This window comes from Microplitis demolitor, chromosome 7 (assembly GCF_026212275.2).
Source record: "Microplitis demolitor isolate Queensland-Clemson2020A chromosome 7, iyMicDemo2.1a, whole genome shotgun sequence".
Taxonomy (NCBI): domain Eukaryota; kingdom Metazoa; phylum Arthropoda; class Insecta; order Hymenoptera; family Braconidae; genus Microplitis; species Microplitis demolitor.
In genome coordinates, this window is record NC_068551.1 from 2135298 (window position 1) to 2155751 (window position 20454).

The 20454-nt window shown below is 32.1% G+C and overlaps 4 protein-coding genes and 1 long non-coding RNA gene across 5 annotated transcripts; 4 read left to right on the plus strand and 1 right to left on the minus strand.

The window, feature by feature from the left end:
- Positions 1-1338: 1338 nt before the first annotated feature.
- LOC103571027 (uncharacterized) lies at positions 1339-4536 on the plus strand. The gene is made up of 3 exons (XM_008548994.3): positions 1339-1424; positions 2348-2435; positions 4149-4536. The coding sequence occupies exons 1-3, from the start codon at positions 1410-1412 to the stop codon at positions 4409-4411; spliced, it is 366 nt and encodes a 121-aa protein (XP_008547216.1). The 5' UTR covers positions 1339-1409; the 3' UTR covers positions 4412-4536.
- Positions 4537-4883: 347 nt separating this feature from the next.
- LOC103571152 (uncharacterized) lies at positions 4884-6706 on the plus strand. The gene is made up of 3 exons (XM_008549199.1): positions 4884-4901; positions 5165-5234; positions 5301-6706. Exons 1-3 carry the CDS (start codon positions 4884-4886, stop codon positions 6704-6706), a joined length of 1494 nt encoding a protein of 497 aa, XP_008547421.1.
- A 1403-nt stretch (positions 6707-8109) lies between these two features.
- LOC103571026 (shematrin-like protein 1) lies at positions 8110-9257 on the plus strand. The gene is made up of 3 exons (XM_008548992.3): positions 8110-8178; positions 8753-8915; positions 9083-9257. The coding sequence occupies exons 1-3, from the start codon at positions 8161-8163 to the stop codon at positions 9130-9132; spliced, it is 231 nt and encodes a 76-aa protein (XP_008547214.1). The 5' UTR covers positions 8110-8160; the 3' UTR covers positions 9133-9257.
- Positions 9100-10735, minus strand: LOC103571025 (uncharacterized). Its single transcript, XR_549015.2, has 3 exons — positions 10566-10735; positions 9314-9419; positions 9100-9186 (listed from the first exon to the last, which is right to left on the minus strand). It is a non-coding gene; the product is annotated as an uncharacterized LOC103571025 (long non-coding RNA).
- A 1333-nt stretch (positions 10736-12068) lies between these two features.
- Positions 12069-20147, plus strand: LOC103571154 (uncharacterized). Its single transcript, XM_008549200.3, has 6 exons — positions 12069-12373; positions 16524-16681; positions 16760-17881; positions 18034-18237; positions 18309-18584; positions 18651-20147. Exons 1-6 carry the CDS (start codon positions 12371-12373, stop codon positions 19867-19869), a joined length of 2982 nt encoding a protein of 993 aa, XP_008547422.3. The 5' UTR covers positions 12069-12370; the 3' UTR covers positions 19870-20147.
- The last annotated feature ends 307 nt before the right edge of the window (positions 20148-20454 follow it).

A 20454-nucleotide genomic window follows, 5' to 3' on the forward strand; every position in this document is an offset into this window, starting at 1 on the left:
TAAATAAAAAAAAAACCATAATGTAGCCAATACTTATTTACTTATTTTTTTAAACAGCAGTAATTCCGATACTAGTTAGCCAGCGTTTAATAATTTTTAGATTTTTTTTACACCGATAAATTATAAAAAAAAAAATATTTTAAAAAATTGCACTTGTAGTTTTTTAAATTTTCTACATGTGCATATTTTTATTTATTTTTTTTTGTAAGTGATTTGTTAATAAAAAAAAATCCAAAACTTGTTAATTGTCTACTAACTTCAGGATCACAAGTTGACCGATGACTAATAACTTTTGGACTTTTTTTAAAATGACAAATTATAAAAAAAAAAATATTTTAAAAAATTGCACTTGTAGTTTTTTAAATTTTCTACATGTGCATATTTTTATTTATTTTTTTTTTAAGTGATTTGTAAATAAAAAAAAATCCAAAACTTGTTAATTGTCTACTAACTTCAGGATCACAAGTTGACCGATGACTAATAATTTTTGGACTTTTTTTAAAATGATAAATTATAAAAAAAAAAATATTTTAAAAAATTGCACTTGTAGTTTTTTAAATTCCCTACCTGTGCATATTTTTATTTTTTGTTTTTTGTAATTCAGGATCATTCAGTAATTCGCAAATTGAGTAAAAGTCACAGTAGCCAAGACCTTGTACTGAAAAATAATTGCATCGGTCAATAATCCCTAGATGACCCCGACCTACTTTTTATTTCATTAATAAACAAATTTAACAATGATTTAAACTAAAAAATAATCATCATCAAAACAATAAATAACTAGTCTAGACTTTGAACAGAGCGAGAACTAAAAGCAAAAGCAGAAAAAGTGTATGTAGATATAGATATAGATATTGATATTAATAAATGATTAATTAGAATAAGTGACGTAAGTATTGTAATGAATCGATCATTGGCAATTACAATAGCAGCCCTGGATAATCAGGTTTTAATTGTATCAGCGGAGGCAAAGAGAAGATAGAGCAGAGAAGTAAGTGTAGAAGCCTTGATCGTCTCCAAAGGCATTGATGTGAGAGGTAGAACCTATACTTCAAGGTTTAGGCGTTACAAGTAATACAAGATACGAGTACAAGTTACAAGTTATAAGCTAGTGATATATCTGGATGGTAAAACCAGCATTTGCATTATTATACTCGTGTCTTAATGTGCAGTGCGTATGTCGCAGAAACAACCGATCTCGAAAGGAAATACTAGCCGCTTATTGGATAGAAACAAAGCCACACCATACTTTGTTAATATATATAATATATATATATATATATATATATATATGTCATTCAGATCATTGGTGACTCCTGTCTGAATCACGCGCTCTGATACTTGTTTGTTTTTTATTGTTAGATTTGTTTAATTATTGTGATTAGTCGGTGGTTCAACTACGCGCTGCCATGATTTCGTTTAAGGTAAGACGTTAATTGAATCCTCAATCCTAAAATGAAAAATTATAGTCATTCTAGTCGTGATTTTAAAGAAAATAAGGAAAATTTTAATTAAAGTTTCTTGGGTTTTACTGGAAAAGTTTCAACTTTGCAAGTGGCGAAAAAATTGCTGATTTCTTTAGCAAATTTATGATACTGATGTTAGTCGATGATAAATTATAAAAAAAAATATTTTAAAAAATTACATGTATAGTTTTTCAAATTTTCTATATGTGCATTTTTTTAATTTTTTTATTTTGTCATTGAATAGTTGAAAAAAAAAATTCAAAAAGCTTTAATTGTCTGTCAACTACAGGAGCGTGTAATTTTATGATGACAATTTGTAGTTATGAAAATTTTTCACTGAAATTCGATCATTTTTTCCGTCGTTTGAGTTGAATTTTTATTTTTTTCGATTTTTTTTTCTGCGCAGACTCAAATTTACTCGCGTCTAAAAATTTGAATTTTCCGCCATTTTTTTAGTTTTTTAAAGAATTAAATGCAATTTTTTTATTTTCTTTATACTTATTAATCGATTTATAGTAAAAAAGTGAAAAAAAATTTTTTTTTGCTGTCAAAATATATAATTTAAAAAAAAAAAATTTTGAATTAAAGACTGCGTCAATAAAAATTTCAAAAATATTTAAAACGTTTTATGACATCGATTATCTTATTTTTTTAATCAACTTAATTATTCAATAAACAATTTACTAAAATTACTACTTGCGCAGAATAATTACATAGCAACTAACTGCAGGCTGAAGGATTTTTTTTTAATCTAGAGCAATTTTCTAGATTCCATAGAAAAAATTATCTCGAAAATATTCTGCGCAGTTTGACTTAAACTATTATCCTTAACTTTTAATAAATGAATGCCAGTAAAAAATTAATTATCTACTTAATTACAGATATTTCTAATTAGCCTTGCACTTGTCGCCATCAATGCACTGCCAGATAGTGCAGGATTAGTCGAAATGGTTAATGGACTTGCTTATGGTAAGTAATTAATTAATTAATTAATTATAACTTACCAATTTTTAAATTTCCCTCCAAAAAATTGTTTTTGAATTTTGAAAACTGGCAGGAGTTTTACCAGCGGATAAAAAACCAACAGATGATAATTCTGCGTAGTCTTTAAATTTGATCAGAGAGTGCGGCATCAACCGGTTGTACTTTCAAAAGTTCTCAAGTATTTAAAAGCCATAAATAATATTTAAGTGTTTATAACCAGCTAAACGCTTTGAACTATAAATTTAAATATTTAATTTTAAAATTTTAGTACTTGCAGCAATAACCCGTAAATGTCAACTCTAAATATGAAAAAAATAAATATTTAAATATATATAGATTTACCTTTAGATTTAAAATTAATTACCTTGTTTTAATTACGGGTAATTAAGTTAATAATTCAATATTCATCAATTTATTTATTTTTAAATTTAATTGTAAAGAGTTCATCTCTTTTGAGATAATTAACTATGGTGAGGCTGTCATTTTTCAGTGTTGAGCTCCTTTCACTTTTGCAGCCTGTCTTTACCTGTAACATAATATTAAATTAAGTAAAATAAAAGATACAAAAAATAAAAAACGCCTTTAGCATAACAAATTTATAGACTACATATATCACTATCCAGACTTTTGAATTCAAAAACAATCCATTAACATATCCAGTAATATTTGTCAATAATTTATTTATGTTTATAATAAATACATTTTTGAATAATTATATCTATACATATATAAATATATATTTGACTACCCGTCGTCAGTCTAGTCTAAGGGACGTAAGGGAGATCTTTCTTGGAATTTGTCTCCCACTTGTGTACATTGTTTTGGTTCTCGACTGCTCATTATAAGTCTGGTATTTTATGACATTCCACACGATATATTTACAAATAGTTATATACGTCACTATCTCGACTTTATCAGTGCTTATATGTGAAACTTTTTATATAAAAAATTTTGTATAGAATAAAAAATGTCTTAGGACAAGAAAAAATTTTTATAGAATCGAGATTTTGACACGTTTTTGGTCATTTTCGAAGCGAATGGCCCTCCTGCGAAAATTCTACAGCTCCCGTTAGTTGCTATTGTGATTTTTCTTGGGCAGGGGGATGCCCTGAACGCGCATGCGCAATTGTCACCCTATAACTTGATAATTTGATATTTATCTCTAAGATTTAGTGCCCGAAATCGGGACTTTTGGACATTTTGGTCCATTTTCGAGGTCTATAGCACTTCTGCTGTTTTAAATCGACCTAGAAAATCTAATTATGGCTCTATCAAGCTAAAAGTTGGTTTGGAAATAGATTTCGATCCCCTGCATCGAAATCAAGTGAAGTATGAACTAAGATTCCATAAAAAAGCCATGCAAAGGGTCCCTAGCTGATGAAAATGGGTAAAAATCGTGATGTCAGTCACTTAAATCGACATGTTGAGCCCTAACTTCATAAATGGATCTCTCTTTCTAAGGTTAATTGGTCGCAATCGTGATGTTCACCCATTATATTCGTTCATAACCCTGAGAATTTCAACGGAAGTTCATAACGAGCTGGTAAAAATTTTAAAAAAGTCGTCAAGCGGGAGAAGTTGTTTTGGTCACAATATCTGCCGATACAGGAATAGAGGCTTATGACGTACTCGACCATATATTCATATATATCCAATAAAATAACAATTCTTGGAATTAAAATATAATTTTATTTTCAGGCGGAATTCCTTATGGCACCGTTTCTGGAAGCGTAGCACGACAGTCACAGATCACAAATCCCGGGTCTTACTATGGATACAACCCGAACCAATACCGACCTCGACCAGCCTACGAACCAGGATCTGCAGTTGTTATCATGCCAAATTACCGAGCTCCAGGACTAGAAAGACGTCGGCGAGGTCCAGTGCAAGTTTTCAAACTTCCCGGGGTCGTCGCGCCTGGAGTCGTCGGGACTTTGACTGGAATCGGTTTCAAAAAATAATTTTTAATTGATTTACTGTTGTTTTTTTTTTTTTAATTATGTCTGTACTTAACTATTCTATCAATTAATTTAATGACACTGAGCCATCCGTCCAATTGTATTATTTTCAATTTGAAATCTAGTATATAATAATAAATAAAAGTAATTGCGCAATAACAAGCGACTAAAATTATAATAATGAAGTCTAAGTAATAGTTAATAAGTATGAATATGTATAAAAGAAATTAAGTATTTGGTAAAAAAAAAAAAAAAAAAAAAAAAAAATATTACAAACGTGATGACCGCAAACGCGACATCCTGTCGTGCATAAATATTTTCTGCGTCAAGTAGCATTAGTTTTAATGAATGGGAATGGATGTGAAAACATATTTACTACTTAATTATATATATTCTTTAAAATATAAGACAAGAAAACGTATATATATGACATGGAGTGCCATGAAAATCTTTTAGTATACACCAAACACGAACCATGTGTCATACGCTACATGTGAGTACTAATAAAATTAAACATTAATATCTCCGTTAATTAAAAATATTATCACTATGTATCGAAATTTAGCTCGGTTCATTTCCTGCTGTAATTAATTTCCTTCTTAAATTATTTAAATTAAATGTTGATATATTTTATCGTGAGTGTCCTCTGGATTTTTTATAAAGACAGCAATAAATTTTATTAGCCAATGAAATCATTTATTTAAATGTATTAATTTAAAATTGATTTTATTTTTTAATTTATCCTTTGGTTTTTAGATTTTTTTATGCGGATTAATTTGCTTGGGAATATTTGATTATGGAAATACGGCTGAAAATCCAGTTATAAGTAAGTAGATTTAATTTAAATATTTAAATTATATATTTATTTAATTTTTAATTTTTAATTCGCCAGCTCCTAATTTATTGTCGTCATTGGCAGCAAATGTCGGGACCGTATTATCACCGAGTCTGCTCAAAGAAATTCAAGGTCAGGTCCCTAATCGTACGGCAGTGAGAGAAAATAGTGAGAGACCTTTTTACTATGATCTGCCGACGCCTTTACCACCTGGACCACCGAAGCCGAAGCCTACGAGATTGACTTCGTCTACCAAGAAACCAAAAGTGGCTGCGGTTCCAAATTCGCATTTAATCAAAGCTCCAGAGGACGCGGAAACTAATCGCGAGACACCGGATTCTCTAAGAGCACCGCAGACTCAATTAGAAAATCAGTTTCCGTTTGATTTTAGGAACAATTTCCGTGACTTTGGTACCGGGTTCCAGGGCACTGGGCGCCAATTGAGTGGACCCTTGGGCGGACAGTCGAATGGGCAATTTAATGGACAATTGAACGCTGGGGGATTTGGCGGGGATCAATTTAATTCTGATATTTATCGTCCGTTCGCTTCACTCGACGGGTCACGTGCCAATGAAAATATTCCGCAAGGCGCAGGTTCACCCTTTGCTGGAAATGCGGATTTCAATGGAGGAAATAGACCTTTTAGTTATCCTGGAAACCCGCAAGACTTCAACAGGTTCCAAGACTTTGGGAGATTTGGGTTCAATGGCCAATTCCCTGGGTCAAATCGTTACTTTGATCCGTCTAGACAAGGAGCCAACCAGTTTTCAAATTTCGCGGGTCAAGATCCTCGAGTTTTAGCTCAGCAGAATTATCCTCAAGATCCTCGAGGTCTAGCTCAGCAAAATAATCCCCAAGATCCTCGAGCTTTAGCTCAGCAAAATAATCTTCAAGATCCTCGAGCTTTAGTTCAGAATTACCCCCAAGATCCTCGGGCTAATTTACAAAATCCTAATGATCAATCAGGATTAGCATACCCACAAAATTATCCCAACTCTGTCCCACAAAACTACGCCCCGAATTCTTTCAATTTTCTAGCCAACCAAAGATTCCAAGGCCCTTTCAACGGTAACTTTGACAGAAACCCACAAGATGGATTGAACTACCCTCCGTACTTCCCGGGGCGACCTGACGGACTTCCGGGTCCTCAATCACCTGGAAATTCAAATCCCAACCAGCAACTGAACATCAATGGGCCTATTAATTCCCAATCAGGTCCAGGTCCCATTAATTCTTCACGCAGATCCGAAGAAACTCAGCGACCGGCCCGAAAACCGGTCGGTCAAAAGACAACGACCACGATCCCCGATGTCGAGAGCCTCCAAGAACGTCTTCAGCTTGAAAAATTATTCTACCCACCAGTTAATGATTATTCTGACGTCCGCATTAATTCAGACGCTTTTAAACAGCACTCAGTAGCTTCCAACATAGTCGATAAGAATCCCAAAACAAATATTGTGTAATAATGCCACAAATATATAAATATGTATAACCAATTTTTTTACCATGTATCTAAAAATGTATTTAAAAATTTTAATAAAATATTATTGCAAGCGAAAATATCATTTTTACTTTGAAAATTTCCTTAGTATTTCTGCTATATTTTTTTAGTAATAAATATTTATATATCTTTCGTTATATAATAAAAAAATTTCTTAACGGTATTACTTAAGCATAACATTAAGTGATGATTAAGTAGCTTTTAACGTCAATTAAAGATTAATATTAATATAATTATAATAATATATATTAGAGCCGAGCGAAATGAGGACGCTAAGAAAACATGCACTCACTGGTCTTGTATACTATATGGTAGATCTTTTACTCGTCAGTTACGCTTATGACATAACTGACATTCCGTTGACATGAAAAATTTTTTTTTTAGCGGCAAAAATTTCAAAATTTAAATGCTGAGATAATAAAGAGATGAGAGAAAATCCTCAAGAAAATTTGAATTTTTATTTGACGAAATTCAATTTTCTTTTATTTTAAATCTACGAAAAAGGACTAAAATTCTACTGAAAAAAATTGGGAGTAAATTGAAATTTTATTTAAATCTGAATTGACACTCAGACTTCTGGAGTTTAGAAAAAACATCACGCTGCATACAGAGTAAAAAGGGAGTTTGTTTTTTTAGAGGAGTGTGATTTCGGAACGACCTGGATTTTATTTAAATCTGCATTTACTCCATTTCAGAATTTTGACATCAAAATGCACTCTCTTTCAAAGTGAATTTCACTCCTAGGTGACTAAATAAAAAATCAGTCATTCACTCCGCATTTACTCCAGATTTAATTGCGTTTTTTATATATATATATAATAATAATAATAATAATAATAATAATAATAAAAATAATATACTAATATGGAGATAAAAATAAATAATTAATATATATTAAAAATTAATAACACATATGATATAATTATATAAGATAAAAATATCTTTTACATGTTACTCTGTTATGCATGGTCATGATTGGTGACAACGGTTACAGACGATGGCACCGAGATTATCAGAATTGATTTGAGCGGGACTGAGAATTATTTTGGATGTCAAGGTGCATTGACGATGCATATAAATAATAGGCGGGGTTATAGACTATGTACTTATACTCAATGCTACAAAGTACTCAGTTACTAAGTTACTCATATACTTATCAAGTTATTGTTATTTCACAATATAAATATATAGCTTCTCTTGTTCCTAAGATATTTAACAATGAAGACTGTTATTATTCGCATGCATGTTTATTGAGGAAAATAACAAGAGGAGGAGTAAACAATATGCGTATCGTCATCCTTGTGGGGATCAGGGAGGAAGTGCCTTTAGCATAAAAGAACTCGGCGGCAAGTTGATTAGCACACTCGAACTGATACTGTCTTCTAACATTTGTCTTCAGATCAATCCATCGACAGCATGGCATACACTAAGATCGTAAGTTATTCATTTTTAAACTAATCTTACTTTACATTAAAAAATTACAAGTGAATGTAGAGTAAATATGGATTTTATTCAAATTCAAATTCACTACCTGTGTAAAAAAAATTTATTTAAAAAAAGTTCCACATGTAAAACTCAATTTGACACAGACAAGAACTTCACGTTTCATTTTTTTGAATTATTGAGATTTTTATTATCAGAAAAAAAATAATTTCTTTACATGAAAAATTTACTCGCTCTTAGAAAATCTTTACTCCTGCCCAGAAATTTTTCCAGCCCTCAGAAAATTTTGGTTTTCATTTCATAATACAAAAACCCATAATTTTTTTTGCTATTAAAATCTCAAAAGTCCTAAAAAGTTAAACTTGAAGTTCTAGTCTGCCCCAAATTCAGAAGCTCTACACAAGTCAGAGTCTCGAAATTTAAAAAAAAAATAGGGAATTTTTTTTCCACGGAATAATTTCCTACATGTAAATTTTCTTTTACTCCATATTCACTCTAATTTCCTACATTATATCAATTAATAAATTTAAAGTAATTAATTAATCTGTTAATTTGTTTAAAAAAGCTCTCACTGCTAATCCTCGCTGTGATGATCAGCGTCGCTACTGCACGTCCTGGTGGATTCTATGGTGGTTATGGTTACGGTGGCTATGGATTCGGTCATGGTCTAGGCTACCACTATCCCTACTACTATGGCTACCGTTACCCTTACTACGGTCATTACTTTGGTGAGTCACTCTCACCTCAATAAAAACAAAATAAAATTTTAAAAAAAATTTTTACCGCCAAGTTTTCCGTTTGATTTTCAATTTGCAAAGCCCTGGAACAAATTTGCTAGTGAAGCTTCTTCTCAGAATTTCACCCCCATGATTCTTAAAGGTTCTTCTCGTTCTAGGATACCCCTTCTACGGCCACGGCTACGGAGGTTACTACGGTCTTTACTAAACTCACCCAATCCAGGACTTCTCAGGCTCGGACGATGATTTGATCAATAATTTCCTTAAAAAAAATTCACTTTTTTTACTGTTTGTTTACTGTTTTAAAAAAATGTTTTAATAAACGCAAGTGTTAAAAAAATTATACATATTTTTATTTTAATTTTAAAGATTAAATTAATTAAATTCACCTGGAACTTGGAATCTGGTAGCCGTTGTGAGGATCGCAGACCCAGGAACGTTGTCGTCCTCGCTTGGCTTTAGAAACTCGATTTAGAAGGTCTTCCGACTCAGGTCCTGAAAGACAAAAAAAAAAAATATATGTATTTATCATCATAATTATTTTTTTATAGACTTCTCAGTTAATAATTCCACCGAAAAAAATATATATAAATTAACAAGTCAAATGTTAATTTTAAATTTTATTTTTAAACTAATTTGAATATGATACTGAAGTTAGCCGACGTACAATAATTCTTGGATTTTTTTTTAAGCAAAGAATGGTAAAAAAAAATATTTTAAAAAATTGCATATGTAGATTTTTTAATTCTCTACATGTGCAATTTTTTTTTTTTTGTAATTTTGTTCATAAAAAAATCCAAAATTCTCTTTTAACTTCAAGATCATATGATACTAAAGTTAACTGATGTCTAATAATTTTTTGATGTTTTTTAAAAGCGATGAATTTGAAAAAAAAAAAAAATTTTGAAAAATTGCAGATGTAGATTTTTTAATTCTCTACATGTGCCATTTTTTTTTTTTGTAATTTTCTTCATAAAAAAATCCAAAATTGTCTTCTAACTTCAAGATCATATGATACTGAAGTTAACTGATGTCTAATAATTTTTGGATGTTTTTTAAAAGCGATGAATTTAAAAAAAAAATATTTTGAAAAATTGCACTTATAGATTTTTTAATTCTCTACATGTGCATATTTTTATTTTATTTTTTTTTCAAACTCACATATCGAAAAAAAAATCCTAAAATTACTGATCGTCTGCTAACTTTAAATCACAATTCAAATGACGTCCTTCGCAACTTGTTTAAAAAGATAATTAAATATCTATTAGTTTTAAATAATTACAATCTATTAAAACGCGGTGATAGTACAAAGAATTTAATAATTAATCACAATTGCTCATAATATCTCGACAGATGATGGGCCATCATCTTGGATCCTCAGACTAAAGAACCAGACAGCAAAGGAGTGGCAAATACATTAATTATTGAGTAACTTTATTCCATTGCGCCATAATTGTTTTTTTTTTTTTATAAATTTCATATATCCACATTTAGTCGGGCATCAAATCTCCTGAATATTTCAAACATTTTAAATTTTAAACATAAATAAATAAACATATAAATTATTTACTTACAACTCATAAATTTTATTTTATTTGTTTTTATACTAAACTATCACGTAATTATAATTTTTTTATTTACCTTTTCTTCGCACGATAATTCGTCAGGGCTCGTTAATTATCATTTAGAAATCTCACTCCTTTGTCAACAATTAAATTTTTATTAAGACTTATTACCACGTTGATGATGATGACTATGATATTTATCTTAACAGCAAATTAACTTGTGGATATCGACGACGCGATTGTTAATCGGGCGCATTTCACATTGTGTAATAATATTCATATATAAATATATATATATACATACATATAATATATGTAAACATATATGTCCCTAGGTAGGTAAAAAGCTAACGATTTAACGTATGGCTTTCACCGATTTACTATCTATAAATATTTTTTTTATTGCCGTTAAAATAATTTTAAAAAACCATCTATTTAAATTTATTCCTTTATGGTTTTACAAAATAGACATTGAATATATAAAATATTACGTAAAAAAAATTTTTCATTTAAAATTATAAATAAATAGTGTAAAATAAAATGTTTATTAAATAATTAAGTGACATAACTTAAAAAAAAAACTAAAAAAGGTCAACAGTACGATAACGTTACTTAATGAGTTGTCATTAAATTTTTCAATTATAAATTCCGCTTATAATTAAAATTTATCGAAAAAGTAAATAAATAAAATTTTAATTATTTCGACACTAATGCATTTACTTTATAGGTATAATATGAGAAGAAGATTTCAATGCCGTCGACTTGGAGAATTATGGACCAGAATTTAAGGTTATAAAAACATATTTAAATATTAAGTATGGTCTTTAGAGATGAAATTATAATTTAAAATATAGTAATTTTCGGTACTGTCTTTCAATATTCGACCCAAATATTCGACCTTTATTGCGTCCAAGTGAGAGGGGCCTTGAGTTAGCATCTTCAAAATTTTTTTTATTCAATTACGATTTACTTATTTTATTTCCGCTTACAACACTAGTAATTCAATTTGTCTAATTTTACTTACATTTTTTTTTCCTTCTTCTAGGTCATGACAATCTAATACTTTTATATATCAACAATTACTTTAATACTAAATCATTTTTAAAATATCTTTTGCGCAATGTAAAGGTCATCGTGATGGGCTGTATTTGGAAATCGAGTGATGGTTATCAAAAATTATTTTATTTTTAAATTATATTTGCCAAATAATTATTATTACACATATATATATATATATATATATATATATATATATATATATATATATATATATACTCATACTTTTCATATTTTAATAACGACTCTCATTATCCTCTTAATAAATATGAGTACTTAATATAATTGATGTCTCTCATTATTTAAATCTCAAAATTATGTTGAAAAAAAAAAAAAGAAAAAAAAAATATTTGACTCCAGTTTATACTCGAGGTCAAATTCGAGCATTAAATTTAAAAAATTAAATAATAAAAAATTGTTAGAAGTAAAAATGTAAAATGAAGATGCAAATTATTTTTTTTATTACAGGAAGTGGCAAAGTGTAAAAAAAAAAAATATAAATTATTGGATTTGAATTTTGGCGGAGTGATGTCGCAAGAGGCCTGGTTTAAAGAACCAGGGAATCTTCTTAGCCCCCACTTTTACTTGAGAAAAAGTTACAGCATCTTCCACACACCTGTAATCTCTGGACCAGCGTTTGCCGCGTTCCTCCCCCCCACAAACTGAGAGATTGGATGAATCCTATAAATGCTTCTCAATTACCGTATTGAAGAAGTCTATTCCCGGGACCCGTGCTCCCGCGAGATCGCGATCGTTTTTTAAAAAAGGAATTGAGTTTTTTAATGTTTATTTGTTATTGTCTCTGGAAACGCGCTGGTAATTAAGATGGTAAGTGTGTGTTAAAATTAAAATTGTGAAGTGTTTTATATTTTTCATTGATCGTTCATCTGTGGACCATGTGAATTTTATTTTAAAAAAAAAAATAAATTTTTGAAATGCCTTTGGTTTGAATTTAAAATAACGAGAGGCTGATTATACTTAAAAGGTTACCGATTGCAAAAATCCACGGGATTATTTCTTATTGATGTCTTCGGTATGCCCATAGTGAATGCATTTTATATATAAGCACATTGACGGATTGCTGTTGTAACATTTATAACTAATCATTACTTTATTTTATTTTATCATTTTAAAAATAAATATCAATGATTTTATAATGAGAAATTTCAATTAATATTATTAATGATCATTAGATTAAATATGAGCAAGAAAAAAATTAACAGGTTGACTAACTCGCGTGTGAATTCAACTGATGACGTATCGGAATGTCTTATCAGTTAAATTGTAAATTTTAACAATAATTATTTAATTTATGAAATGAAATTAAAGATTGCAATTTTCCGAGTTAAAATATTGAGACTACAAGAGGCTACATGTCGATTTTTTTTATCGATAAATAAATGAAAGTAATTAAAATAAATAATTTTCTCCATATCTTTGCTATGACCAAAAATTAAGGGTTGAAGTACAATTTTTAGCAACTGCTCAATTTTTGGACATTTAATATTTTATTTTAATTAATGAAAAAGTATTTTTTAAAAATTCTGATACAGTAAAAAAATTGTCTGGACAAATTAAAACAATTTTGTCATTGCTTATTTTACAAATTAATTTATTTTTGAAATTTCTCAATGGTGATTAAGAAAAATTATTTAAAATAATTTGAATCGGCTAGTATATATACACAGCATGAAGTAAATCATTTTTCTTAATAAAGTCCAAGACTGACCCTAAAGTGGCCAAAACGTACTTTGACCCTATTCTAGTTCAAAATTTAAAAAAATTGATTTTTGGCGTTTTTTTTGGATACTAAAACTGAGACCTTAAAAAAGACATCCGACAATAAAATTTTTAAAATTGCAATTATTTATGGAATAATAGACTGCAAAAAAAATTATATTCTTATTTTATAAAAGGACAAAGAATCTGAGTCTAAACTCCATTAATTTATTTATAAAAACAATTAAAAATCATCCCATAGTCCCGTGTAGTCTCAATATTCGACGGGATATTTTTGGAACATTAGTCGATAGTGAAATAAAACGAAAAAAACAAAATTGATGACGCAGACCCGGATCTAATAAAATTTATATTAGCCCGGTACATCCGATGATGAAGGTCGAGTCTGAAATCTCCATAAACTTTCCATAATTATGTATATTTTTTTATTCGGATCCTCTTTTTATTTTATGATAATCAGTTACACAAGTCTGATGTAATCTATTAATTTGGTAATTTACTCCTCGTTTATTTTATTTATTTAATATTTAATTAAAATATTATCATTTTCATTGGCGTTTAAAAGTGACTGACAATTATCGTTCCTAAAGATAGTTATTAGAGGACTGCAATAATAGTTTTAAAGGTTCAAAGTAATTTAAATAAATTGCTTAACAGGGTACGTAAGAAATATCAGTTCCCGATTTTTAAAGCCTTGTTGCGTAACTTGACATTATTGTTTAATCCCCTGGGGTATTTTATTATAAATAATTAATGGTGTTAAAAAGTAAAAAAAAGTGAATTTATGGAATAGAAAATCTAATCCGAAAGGTGAAGGTCCGATGGTATTGTACAAGTAATAAATTTAATTACATTGTGGATTTTAATATCAACTGTTACCGAGCACTTGGGACAGGCGAAGCTAATTATTGAAAAATAAATAAAAAATTTTTCATGTAAACGTCAAATATCGTCATCGTATTTCAACCGTCATCACTAACCTTTTGGATACGAATAAGATAAACCTTAGATACAACTTACGATCATGTGGGGAATCTTATAACAATTTATTACGCTTTTAAGTCACGATCTAATCCTTATCCTTGTAATTATATGCTTGTGAATGCCGTAGGGATGAATCAATACTCTGAACTTCAAAAATTAAAAACAATAATAAATAATTAATAACAATTGTTTGATTTTTTTGTTTTGGGAATTTATTCGCTGTCTATAAAGCGAAAGTAGTCAAGGAATGGGAAAAAATCTTTAAGTTTAAATTTGAAATTTTTCCAACCTCAGATCCAAAAAATTTTGAATTTCTTTTAATGAAATTCAATTTTCTTTTATTTTAAATCTTTGAAAAACGACTAAAATTCTACTGTAAAAAATTTGGGGTAAATTCTAATTCTATTTGAACTCAAATTTAGTCACTCGGAGCTCCGGAGTTTAAAAAAAATTACTCTGCATACGGGGTAAAAAGGGTTTGTTTTTCCATCGGAGTGACCTGGATTTTATTTAAATTCACATTTACTCCATTCAAAGTTTTGATATTAAAATAAATTTCCCTTCGGATTAAATTTCACTCCAGTGATTAAATAATCAATCACCCACTCCATATTTACTCCAGATTTAATTCGCAAATTTTTTACAGTCTAATTATTTACTGATTTGGTTCGAAATTTTTGAATTTAATTAAATTTGATCATTCATTTAAATTTCTACGAAAAAAAAGGTTTAAAAAATTTTTTTTCCTATATAATAATAATAATAGTAATAATAATTATTATTATTATTATAATTATCAAATAAAATTCTATAAAAAACAAAAGTCTATTGAAATAAACGATAATAATTTCAATGACATATAATCTTAACTGTAATGCTAATTTCGAGTATTATTTTTCTCCACAATTGGTCTTGCTCAAGATAACAAAACTTTCCAAAGGGTGAACTACTTTCTCTTCTGAAAAAAAAAACAAAAATAAATAAAAATAAAACGTACATACAAAATAAAAATAAACAAACTTTGACATTTGGTGATGTAAGATGAAGATGATATGCCCATTTATACAAGAGCTACTTATTAACCCACCTTATATCATGTTTACTTTTTTTTTTTTTTTTTTTTTTTTTTTATTATAAAAGGCCATCATATTTATTGGTCATTCATTATTGTCGAGCTTACGATGTGTTACTCGACCAAAACTTTCTCTGTCGTGTAAAAAAAATATATTTCAAACGCGTGAAAAAATTTACGATAATTACCATCAAACCAAAAAAAAAACATATATATATATATATATATATATGAATATTAGCATAAATAAATAGGACAGCGTTTGCGTACAAGCAAAAGATTTAATGATCGCACACATAAATAAATATATGAGTTGTTTAATGATGAACTATAAATGATAAATAAATAAATAAATATATATATGAATGAGAATTGCATGGTTAATTTGTTATATTGTTAATAAGTGCTGAGTCAGTTGATAGCTTCTGGTCGACGACTTACTTTTAAGTATAAATATATATAAATATATAAAGTTGTAATGACCTTTCGAAGATCGTGAGCGCGGGTATAATATTTTACCCTGTGAAGTGCTCGGTTATATTTATATATAAATTATATCTAAAGGTTATTGGACGGAAAAGCTCAGGGAGTCATGTCGCAAACTCGTGGGTTCGGTAATTTTTTTTTAATTGAGAATTTCAAATTAATATTTATTTTAATTTAGATTTTTTTATGTCTTGGGTATTTCGATATTTATGAACGATTATCTAAAGTAGTAATTTAATTGGGCCTTGGGAGTGAAACTTTATCGAATGAGGGAAATTAAGATGAAGAAGATGATGGAGATGGAGATGAAGAGAAGTCTAATGGTCGAATCGCTATGGGCAAAACCTTTCACGATCAGAATGCCGGTACGTCATACGGCTCGGTTTCTTCGATGTCGCTGAGATTCTTATGTAAGCTTTTGTATATATGTTGGTATAAATATATGAATGTATGTATAGCCATTGAAGGAGAGGCGTGAGACAATCCCACGAGCCAGCGAGAATACTCATCGTTAATGCGGTTGCGCAATATTTGAATTTAGTGCAGAGATGCGCTTGATTTAGATAACTTTCTATTGGTTAAGAGCTTATTAATTTAATTAATTGTATTAATTAAAAAGTGAGTGTTGGATGATGATGATGATGATGATGATGATGATGATGATGATGATAATTGTGATGATTGTTTTGTTTACAGTGGAAGCTCTTGTGGGCCGCCACGGTTGTGGCGGTGATTTCCACGTGCTACGTTGACGCAAAGAGCAAGAGGGCGATTGAAAGCTACCCTAGGCCTCAAAAAAATAGCGATGGATATTTTTACGATCGGCCGGACAAACCTTTTACACTACCAACTGAGTAAAAATTTTTTATAAATGGTTTTAGTTTTCTGTTGGGCTGTTGGGGAGTGTGTTTATTATTTTTTTAAATTGATAGGAAACCTCCAAGACCACCACCGCCAACGAGACCTCCACAGACGAGGCCGCCAGTAGAGCAGACGAGACCTCCGAGGCCAACACCTCCTCCTCAGACTAGACCACCCCCACCTCCGCCACCACCAACATCAAGACCTCCACAAGAGTACACATATCCTACACCCAAAGAGCCTTTTACATTTAAGCCTCCTCCTCAGACTAGGCCACCACCTCCTCCACCAACTAGACCTCCACCACCTCCTCAGACTAGACCGCCACCTCCTCCGCCAACTAGACCACCACCGCCTCAAACTAGACCACCACCTCCTCCTCAGACCAGACCTCCACCACCTCCGCAAACTCGACCACCTCCACCACCACCAACATCAAGACCTCCACAAGAGTACACATATCCTACACCTAAGGAGCCTTTCACATACGGCCCACCACCACAAACCAGACCTCCACCTCCTCCACAAACAAGACCACCACCTCCTCCTCAGACTAGACCTCCACCACCACCTCAAACTAGACCTCCTCCACCTCCTCAAACGAGACCACCACCACCACCTCCGACTAGACCACCGCCACCCCCCCAGACCAGACCTCCACCACCGCCACCAACATCAAGACCTCCACAAGAGTACACATATCCCACACCCAAAGAGCCTTTTACATTTAAGCCTCCTCCTCAGACTAGACCACCACCTCCTCCGCCAACTCGACCTCCACCACCTCCTCAAACTAGACCACCACCTCCTCCGCCAACAAGACCTCCACCGCCTCCTCAGACTAGACCGCCACCTCCTCCACCAACATCAAGACCACCTGAAGAGTACACATATCCTACACCTAAGGAACCTTTCACATACGGCCCACCCCCACAAACCAGACCTCCACCTCCTCCACAAACAAGACCACCTCCTCCACCACAAACTAGACCACCACCTCCTCCTCAGACTAGACCTCCACCACCACCTCAAACTAGACCTCCACCTCCTCCGCAAACTAGACCACCGCCACCACCAACATCACGACCACCACCAGAGTACTCATATCCTACACCGAAAGAACCTTTTACATACAAGCCTCAGCCTACACAACCACCGAGGCAAACACAGCGTCCACCAGTGAATAATACACCGTAAGTATTATAATAATAAATCTTTTATTTCTATAATATATTATGATTTAAATGCGCACTTATATGCATGCCCATCTCCTAGTCATACGTAATCATCTAAACCAATTTTTTACCTGACATACAATACAATTAGACTGTTTATTTGTCAACAGACCACCCTCTCGGCCGCCTCCACCATTTGAATTTACCAAGAGACCAACAACGTCTAGACCACCACCACAACCAACGACTCGGCCTCCACCACCAAGAACAACTTCCGTTCAACCGTTTAATCCAACCGATGGTTACGGTTATCAAACACCTAAGGTTCCATTCCCTTCTAATCCTAATGAAAATACCGTGAAGCCGCCTACCAGGTAAATTTTTATTACTTTTCTCATTAATTTATTATTGAAAACTTAACTATAATAAATATTTTATTTTTCAGGCCACCATACAGACCACCTCCACAACAACCACCAACAAGACCTCCTTACAATCCACCACCTCAGCAACCACCAACAAGACCTCCTTACAATCCACCACCTCAGCAACCACCAACAAGACCTCCTTACAATCCACCACCTCAGCAACCACCAACAAGACCTCCTTACAATCCACCACCTCAGCAACCACCAACAAGACCTCCTTACAATCCACCACCTCAGCAACCACCAACAAGGCCACCTTACAATCCGCCACCTCAACAACCACCAACAAGAGGGTAAATACTGCAGCTAACATAAATTCTTTAGGTTAATAACCATATTAACTCTTAAATATTTTTTAGACCACCATCATACCAGCCACCAGCAACCAACCCACCAGAATATCTTCCACCGGATCTTCCTAAAACAACACGATATGTGCCTTCAACAACTCAAAGGCCAGTGACACAACGACCAACAACCCAAAGACCAGTGACACAGAGACCAACGACTCAGAGACCAGTAACTCAAAGACCAACAACTCAGAGACCAATAACACAAAGGCCAACAACTCAACAACCGTATCAACCGTCTCCAAATGATTTTGTAACACGAGTCACAAACTATCCAACCACTACAAGAAGGCCTGCAACCAGACCAACGACTAATGCACCAGAATATCTGCCACCAGTTACTGAAAGAACAACACGATATGTTCCACCAGTAACTGAAAGAACAACAAGATATGTTCCACCAGTAACTGAAAGAACAACAAGATATGTTCCACCAGTAACTGAAAGAACAACTACTAGGATTCCATACAGGCCTCCACCAACTAATCCACCATTTACAGAGAGGACAACCCGATACGTGCCACCAGTTACAGAGAGGACAACTCGATACGTTCCACCAGTAACTGAACGTACAACAAGATACATACCTCCAGTAACGGAAAGAACAACAAGATATATACCTCCGGTAACTCAAACTACCCCAAGACCAACACGTAGATCAACTACACCAGCAGAATACCTTCCTCCTCTAACTCAACCAACCCAACCACCATCTAGACCAACTCAACCACCAACTAGACCAACTCAACCACCAACTAGACCAACTCAACCACCAACTAGACCAACACAGCCACCAACAAGACCAACACAACCACCAACAAGACCAACTCAACCACCAACAAGACCAACTCAGCCACCAACTAGACCAACTCAGCCACCAACTAGACCAACTCAGCCACCAACAATACCAAAACAACCTCCCACTCCACCACCAACTAGACCAACCCAACCACCAACTAGACCAACCCAACCACCAACCAGACCAACTCAACGTCCAGAAACAAGACCACCGCCTTACTTACCACCATCATCACCCAGACCGACCTATTCAACTGTCACCGCGCCTCCATTCCCAACCGTCGTCTACAGCTCGACCTTCAGCACAGTAACCTACAGACCTCCAACGGGCAAGCCCGTTCCTCCCCCAACTTTACCTCCCCCAACATCCAGACCCACAGGATACTTCTACGAAATTCCCGACATTCCCTTCGAATTCCGCAAGCGTTAAAAAATAAAAAAATATAAATAAAAATTATAATAAATAATTAATTAATTAATTAAATTTGCGATACTGCCTTTTTATATATTAAGAACTAAAAATTAACATTTTTTTTAAATTAATTAATTATTATATTAATATTAATGATTGTAAATGTAAGATTTAAAGTTATAAAGTTAAACAGAGATATAATTCACTATTTTTGTCATATGCACATATCATTTAATTTCAAGATACCACCAGATTGTCTGAAATCCGACTAAACTTTATAATTTTTTTTTTATACTCCGACTACTGATTACTGTAAAAAAAAAAAAAAAAAGTGTAATTAAATAAGTTTAAATGCATTAAAAAAATAAAAGTTTTTTTTTTCTAAAATTCATTAGATTATTCTTATTAAAATAATTATCTCACATAATTATCTCCTTCTTAATCAACATAAGTATATGTTTAGTCATTAGGCAAGTAGCTCACATTCACACATTCATAAATTATCCCCTACCAAACCGCCCACCCCCACAATACACAAATTATTTTCTCTCATCTCACGAGTTTTAATTTTTAAGGCAGATCTTGACTAGTCTTGCTCGCAAT

What these genes read in the sequence shown, in the direction of transcription:
- LOC103571027 (XM_008548994.3), top strand. An exon ending in GGTTAATGGACTTGCTTATG is followed by an intron (nt 2,436 to 4,148) that starts GTAAGTAATTAA and finishes TTTTATTTTCAG; the next exon opens with GCGGAATTCCTTATGGCACC.
- LOC103571152 (XM_008549199.1), top strand. An exon ending in GGCTGAAAATCCAGTTATAA is followed by an intron (nt 5,235 to 5,300) that starts GTAAGTAGATTT and finishes TTAATTCGCCAG; the next exon opens with CTCCTAATTTATTGTCGTCA.
- LOC103571026 (XM_008548992.3), top strand. An exon ending in TTACTACGGTCATTACTTTG is followed by an intron (nt 8,916 to 9,082) that starts GTGAGTCACTCT and finishes TTCTCGTTCTAG; the next exon opens with GATACCCCTTCTACGGCCAC.
- LOC103571154 (XM_008549200.3), top strand. An exon ending in CCTTTTACACTACCAACTGA is followed by an intron (nt 16,682 to 16,759) that starts GTAAAAATTTTT and finishes TTAAATTGATAG; the next exon opens with GAAACCTCCAAGACCACCAC. An exon ending in CAACAACCACCAACAAGAGG is followed by an intron (nt 18,585 to 18,650) that starts GTAAATACTGCA and finishes AATATTTTTTAG; the next exon opens with ACCACCATCATACCAGCCAC.